Raw genomic sequence first — 7642 nt, 5'->3', positions numbered from 1 at the left:
CGCAAAAGAAACTCCAATACCATTAACAGGGGCTACTTAGAGTGTGGGATAACGCTTAGGGGGTACTCAAGACAGAAAAAGGCTGGTCTAATCTTGTGAAAACATCAAAGCCCTGTGAAGTCTGCTCCTGCGCACAAACTCTCTCACGCGCTCCCGGCCTTTCATGTGCGCGCGCTCACCCACCCGGCACAGGGTCGTGTCAACATCAAACTGACCAATGAATGAGCGGATAAACAGGAAGTAGGGTCTAAGTAAAAGTTAGTTGGTTTAAAGTGCCTATATTATGCAAATTTGACAGTTTTGAGTTTTGCCCCATATTATAATGATGTTACCTCCTCAAAAACATATCCGGAATTGTGTTTTGTTTCATTTACACATGTTTGAGTAACCCTTTATTATTAGTCTTTGTACATTGTGTCTCCAAAGCTTAAAATGCTCTGTTCCACCTTGAAATGTCATGAAGCGGTAGTTAAAAGCAACCTTTTACATTTAGTTCAGTAGAGTTTGGCAGTTCCAAGTCTGAAATGATCCAAATGAGTTTAGCGAAGATGTATAAAGTTTAAAAACACAGTGGAGCACTTACTATATTGCCACATGACATCACAAGGTGGGTTGAATGCCCACTTTACCAATCACCCAAACAAATGCAGGCTATTTGCTAGTGGATTTAAAATAGCCTAAATAGAGCAATTTATAAGAATTCATATGCAACACCAAAAATGTTCAATGACATTAACTTAAAAAAAACTTGTAGGAGTGATTTAGACAACAATGGAGGCTAACAGTTCACTTTGTAGGTGATGCAGCAATAGACAAAAAATACTTCAAAGCAATGACCTGCATAGGGCCCAACAACTTAAAAAAAAAAAAAAAAAAAACCAAAGAAAAAAAAAGTACACATGGACACTATGTTTTCACTGTTGTTCTGATGTTGTTGTATATATATATTTTTTTATTATATTAGCTATATTTAAACTGTTTTATATTATTATTATTCAGCGTTTTTATGTTGCACTTTATCACCGAAGCAAGTTCCTAGTTTGTGAGTTGTGTTCACTGACAATGGCAATAAAAGTCTTTTGTTTCTGATCTGATGACCATTTTCTAAGACTTACATTTACGTGAGCTTTATTTTGGAGAGTCCATCCCGGGGAGTCCAGAGCGGAAGTGTCTGTGCTCGGCTCTCACTTGTCGTATTTGAGGACCTGAGAGCGCGTAGTAGGAGCTGGTGCGCTCAGAAGCTCATGCGCTGTGGACCTGGAGACACGGGAGACTGGTGCTTATTGTGAACTGTTCAGTAATACACGGATTTGTTTTTCATTTTTCCAATTTCAGCAGATTCGAAAAGGTAACATTTTATTATTTTTTTCCTGGTTGTAATTTGACGCCTGGTTTAGGTAATGCGTAATTTCTCTGATCGCTTATCCTCTATAAACAATTACTTAATGTGTAGTCTGTGCGAAATGCGTTGTAGGTTTAAGGTTTTGAAGGTTGTTCATAATATTGTGGTTATCCGTAGAAATGAAATGCGAAGTGGAGGCCCTGCTTAGAATGTGATGACACTTGTTGGCACTGGATACTCAAATGAAATTCAGTCTGCTATTACAACAGCACCGGGAATACAGCCGGACCTGAATGAGCCTGGCCGTGGTGGACTGTTAAGGACAGAGGATCCACTAGGTTAATAGGCTGATAGAAAGCATTTTAACACCCGCGTAATTAAACTGCAATAAAACTTTACGGGGCTCGCACCAAACGCGCCGTGGAGTGACGTTCTTAGAAGTGCATAGGTGTTTCCTTTTCTCTCACATGTGTCCTCAATTCCCTCTTCACCTAAATAAGGGAGCGGTCTGGAGGCAAATAATCAGGTGCAGTCTGGGCTTATATAGGCTACTGTGCATTATTTCTAAGGCCAAATTCACATTTATATGTGTAGGACTTGTGCCATTTGAAGAACAGTTACCATTTCGGTGCGCGTGCTTTGAAGCCAGTCTTCAGTGGTGCACTACGTGTCTGATGGAAATGTGCCTTTAGCCTTAGTCAAGCTGTTGCCCGGCAACACATTTAAAGGGGAAATCCATAAATGTATCAGTGTGGCTATTAGATTCAATGAGTTTAAATGTTGGCTAGTTATTTATCATGATACTACGTTTAGACTCAGACACAGCCAACTAGAGTTAGAGTTGATAGGCCTATGGGTGCATTATTATGGGAATAATAATTCCAGTAACAATTGTATCTGTTAGCCTATTCAGTTCTTGTTGCCAGTTTCTTAAGAAGATAGTCAAATTGAAATAGACTTGAATTAGTTTATTTGTGGCCCATTTGTGCACAATAGGCCATATTGTTATTTCCTTTACCTAGATTTTGCTATTGCTACCACAAGCAATAGCAGCCATAGATTACAACATGTTTTGCCTGCCATCTCCAAAGTTCCTGTCTGTAGACAACAGTAATAAACATCCCACTGTCTAGACATGCCTACATTTAGACAAAGTAGCCTAATAGTCAATAGCCTTTTTACAATTAGTTGGAAACATCTTTATTTATGCTGCTAATCCATGTATATCCCATGTAAATCAGCATAAATCTGAACCAGCCTAAATCACCACCTCAGCCTGTATCCATGTATTTACTGATCCTGAATAGAAATTAGACAGTGCCCTCTGGCTACATGTGCAAATGGGCTGCTCCCCTCCCTGCTGCTTTACTCCTTATTCACCTCCCGCTGCCTCTGTAATGCACCGATGTGTAGTCCCCAGGAACAGGGATTACTCTGTTGTTGTCTGCTGCTCTTTGTAAGTCAATGGTTGTGTTGTTTCACTCATTATGCATATTCTCTTGACCCCTCCAGGCCCCTGCTGTGAAGAATACCAAAAGTCTACTTGACTAGTAAGCGACGACTTCCTGCTTTGGACAGGATGGGGAACGGTATATCAGATCAGCCTGCGATCTTCTCCTGCCTGCCATCTTTTCAATCATTCCACATCGTCATCCTTGGATTGGACTGCGCTGGGAAGACTACAGTTCTGTACCGATTACGTTTTAATGAATTTGTGAACACTGTTCCGACTAAGGGTTTCAATACGGAGAAGATGAAAATATCGCTAGGAAATAAAAGGCGTACAGCTTCTTTCCACTTTTGGGATGTCGGTGGACAAGAAAAACTACGTCCACTTTGGAGATCGTACACACGGTGCGCCGATGGGATTATTTTTGTGGTGGATTCAGTTGACACGGAACGCATTGAGGAAGCTAAAACAGAACTGCACAAAATCACTAGACTAGCGGAGAACCAAGGAGTGCCCGTGCTGGTGGTGGCTAACAAACAAGACTTGAGGAACTCGCTAACGCTAGCTGAAATGGAGAGTATGCTAGCTTTGGGTGAGCTTAGCATGGCGACGCCTTGGCACCTACAGCCGGCGTGTGCAATAATCGGTGAGGGGCTCCAAGAGGGGTTAGAGAAGCTTCACGCCATGATTATGAAGAGAAGGAAGATGTTGCGGCAGCAGAAGAGAAAAAGATGAAAATTTAGCAGTTACTTGATGGAATATAAGAAAGCATTGTGTTTGCTGCTGAAGGGACGCAATGAAGTGGTCATAGTCAAAAGCTCTCCAAAGTGGGGTTGGAAGATTGACCTGTTGGGCACAAGCAGGACTGACATGGTCTGATGAACTGGATGGAGGCAATCTAAGCACACTACTGTGAGCCTCTAAGAACATGTGAAGTCAACTAAGTTTAAAGATGGACTCTGTTACTACTCTATGTGCTGCTTCTATGTTCTGAAATCACCAAAGTGTTCTATGCCTTTTGAGCAGACTGATCTAGACTGTTGGTGTAGTGACAGTATAGTGTTATGTGTCCATGTTGCACAGTGAGAGTTTGGACTCTATGTTTACACCAATGCTAACGCTAATGATCCACTGGAAACAGAAAGCACATGTCCTTAAACACTGTTTAAATTGAGAATGGAGATACCAGACTTTGTGTGGAGAGTGGGCAGCTGTTGAATCCAAGAGGGAGGCAGCAGGACCTGAATGGGAAGGACCACTGGGTCTGAAGGTGCCCAGTGCAGTGCAATGACACTGGGTCCTTGACCCTTTTACATGAGCCGGTGAACGTGGACTATCAGTATTATTTGCACAATAAAATGTTATGACAATCTGCCAGCTAACATGCAAATTACTAAATAAGGAATATAGTTTAGTTGTTCAAATTGAGCTGCTACAAAAGGGTTTAAGGCCTATCACCAAATTGATTTGGCACTTAGGAACTTCTTTCACTAAGAACAATCTTTGTTAGTTTGCTGCTGTTGAGTACAGTGCACCTTAAGCAAGTTGATAAAGTATCTCCATGTATAATTAGCACATAGTTTGTAGTTGTTTTCCTTCAGCTCTAAGTTAGCTAACAGCTGTGATTAGTCTTGTGTAATGTGTGAGTGGCAGCAGCAGCTGTCCCAGCAGGCTCTCCCTACTGTTACACTGTTACCTGCGCACACTCACATGCTGCAGGCCTCTCAATGCACTTTAGCCCCTTATCCTGCAATAGACAACAGTGGAGACTCTGGATCTAATGAAGTCAATACTGAAGAAGCACATTATAATGTATATCCACTGTCATATGAGCTGGATACTGTTGATGATGTTTTGCTCTCACTTTTTTTTAGCAAAGTCATTCTATTTATGTGTTGATCCTCTGTTCACCCGAATAAATCTGAGTAAATGATGATAGACCTGTTGTATGCTTGTTTATCAGTAGAATGGTGAGAGCCAGCTTGCTTCAGCCCTGTGTCAGCAGCACAGTGAGGTAGTGAGGAGTCTTCTGTGTAACACACACACACAGTTTGAACTCTGTACTTTACTTTATCTGTTAGTTCTACACATCAAACATTACCATTGTTCTCACTGAGAACATCCACTTTGCGTGTCCCCTGACAGCCTAAAACCTGAACATGTGACTGAAAGCACATGGAATCTCATTGCTATTAGCTCAGCTAATCCCTCACTTAGATAAGTTAAAGAGGCGTGTGAACATTGAACTAACTGAGCCAGTGGCTTCCACCTGTGTGTGAGTACAGGAGGCACTTCTGTTGTGTGTCAGATGTGAGCAGACAGTGGAAAGAGTGACGCTGCAGTGGAGCTAGTAGACCTGTGGAATCATACAACACAACCGCTGTCTGCAGCTGCACATGTGAACACGTGAGAGAAGTCAACTGGCTCAACAAGCTGTGTGCTTTGTCTCAACCTACTGTGTATTAAAATACTACCCAACTACACTTAAAAACATCATATTTAGACTAAGCACTACAGGCTACTCTATACAGAATTGTTATAATGTTGAGCACAGTAATCATTTACACTTATCAGTTGCCCAGAGCTTATAGTTATCTGGTCTTATAGTTATCTGGTCACAGAGCAGGTTGATTTAAAGTATCTGTATGAAGATTTAGATTTTCAGTTTCATAAACATGACCTAACTGTGTCCCCAGATAGGTCAACATGTTAAAATCAAATATAGCTTTTACTAATAACAGTGGTAATGCTGCTTTATTCTTAATTACAAAAACACTGGACATGATGACCAAGTTGTTTGGGTTGTCAGTTTCAATGCTGAAAACACATTGTTTTAAACCTAAAAGGACTCTCTCTGGTCTGAATCACTACCTAAACTCCAGCACCTGCAGCCAATCATTAATCAGTGCTAGTGCAGCCTCTGCAGCTCAATGACATTCTGAGCTTTCACATGAGCCATGGTGTATTCATGTGAAAGTGTCCTCTATCTGCAGGTTAAGACACTGGCAACCCAGGTTCAGTTGTGATTGCAGTACCTTTTTAAAAACAGCAAGAATGCAGGCTACATGCAGTTAATTTAAGATGGGGTGACTGTTGGGCCACAAACATTTCCTATATATGTCATGACTCAACAAGGACAGAACCCCACTTTGGGTATCACTGAGGTAAAAGATATAATGTAGAAACAGAAAATCTGGAGTTTACTGACAATTTTAATCATAATCCTTTGTCTCTTTTTTGAAAATGAAAACCAATGGACCAAATTATGCATAGGGAGATATTATTTAAGCATTTTAAGCATTAGCTTTGGCTCACAGTTAGCGTTCTTTGGAGATTAGGGGCCAGCTGGTAGTGTTGTTGTCTCAGGATGTTTGGGTTAGTCCTGCTGGGAGCTTGGACTGGCCCCGGGACACTTTTATCCTCAAGATCTTAGATGGACTATGCTTTTAGAACAATGCTAATAGTGACAACAACTTTTTGTATAGAAACTGAACTTAGCTTTAGTAAAAATATGTCAAATGTTTGTAGTTTTTGGTGTCTCTTGGTGGTGGTGAATTGTTTCATTACTTTTATTTACTTTTTATTAGTTGACAAAAAAAACAAACAAACAAAAAAAACATCAAAATATTTTAGTCAACGCTTTTTCATTTTTCTAGTCCTAATTAAATATTTGCCCTGTGCACTGGGTTGTTGGTGGTCTGGGGGCAGTCCTTTGGTCCATGGAGATGAGACAGACCGACTCCCAGCATGCAACTGGCCAGGAGCAGTGCCAGGCCAGGAACTTAAAAGAGAATGCTGAATGCTGTGCTAGCGTGCTTCTAAAGCCAATGAAAACTGAAAAAAAATATGTCACCCTAATATTAGACACGAGGTGATAAAATGTCTGTGTTTACAAATTACAATCACACTCAATTATAGAAAAAACTTTTAAATAATGTACAGGAAGAATAGACTTTTAAAATTGTATTTGTGATGTTTTGTGATGTCACTTGTCTCACATATCCATTTGCAGATAAAGTTCAAGTGTGTAAGACCAGAGCCCACTCAAGATGAAAAGACTGAGGGGGGCTCATCCAGGATTTGGTAGAGGTCAAGTAAATAGTGAATGTTGTTGACAGGATAGTGTTTAAATTACCATACTTCCTCCAGCATAAGTGCTCCTCAGGCACCTTAGCTAAAACTGTGAGTTTTATTTTTGCTCCCAGCTGCAAAGTATCGAAAGACCACCACTACAACATCTGTGGAGCATTGTATTATTTATTGTAGCCGTATTTCTAGCTGTAGTATTTGTAGTAATAGTATTATTTGCAGAAGTAGTAGTAATATTTTTATTAGAAGTATATGTAGTAGTTGTACAGCAGGATGTTATATCAGCAGAAAATGTCTGCCTGCCCGCTTTCACCACTCCCACTCTTTTTCCACTTCCCTCTGGCACACAGGTCAGGGTAGTATACGTCATCTCTGACCCATTCTCAAGCTTCTGTCGGGGGGTTAGTACCGGGGTCGTCAGGGGGTCTTATGGTGTCACTGTGCGCAAACATCGATATCAGCCAGACTTCCTTTGCCTGGTCCAGAGCTGCGTGGTAGTTTGTGCGATGAAAGTTGTGGTTATCAGAGGATTAGTTCTAGATTAGTGGCATAAGAGCTAGCTACTGACAGACCTACAGCAGTTACAGGGGAGTTAGAGGAGTCTACTTACTATGACTTACTATGACATACTGTATCATAGGTTTACTAGGATTGGGATTATCATAAAAACATAAATATAAATACTACTTTAATATTTTTTTCTCATTTAAAATAATTCAAGGACACTACGGAATGGAAAATCATAGTAGGTGAAATAGAGG

The 7642-nt window shown here is 40.7% G+C and overlaps 1 protein-coding gene across 1 annotated transcript; it reads left to right on the top strand.

Moving 5' to 3' along the window:
• Positions 1-1216: 1216 nt before the first annotated feature.
• Positions 1217-4730, top strand: arl4ab (ADP-ribosylation factor-like 4ab). The gene is made up of 2 exons (XM_055225513.1): positions 1217-1348; positions 2855-4730. The coding sequence occupies exon 2, from the start codon at positions 2922-2924 to the stop codon at positions 3525-3527; it is 606 nt and encodes a 201-aa protein (XP_055081488.1). The 5' UTR covers positions 1217-1348; positions 2855-2921; the 3' UTR covers positions 3528-4730.
• Positions 4731-7642: the final 2912 nt, after the last annotated feature.

Source organism: Periophthalmus magnuspinnatus, chromosome 11, assembly GCF_009829125.3.
Source record: "Periophthalmus magnuspinnatus isolate fPerMag1 chromosome 11, fPerMag1.2.pri, whole genome shotgun sequence".
Taxonomy (NCBI): Eukaryota; Metazoa; Chordata; class Actinopteri; order Gobiiformes; family Gobiidae; genus Periophthalmus; species Periophthalmus magnuspinnatus.
Note: the sequence above shows the minus strand (reverse complement) of the source record. Positions and strands in the feature narration are given on the sequence as shown.

Coding starts and splice junctions, on each gene's coding strand:
- arl4ab (XM_055225513.1), top strand. CDS start 2,922: ATGGGGAACGGTATATCAGATCAGCCTGCGATCTTCTCCTGCCTGCCA.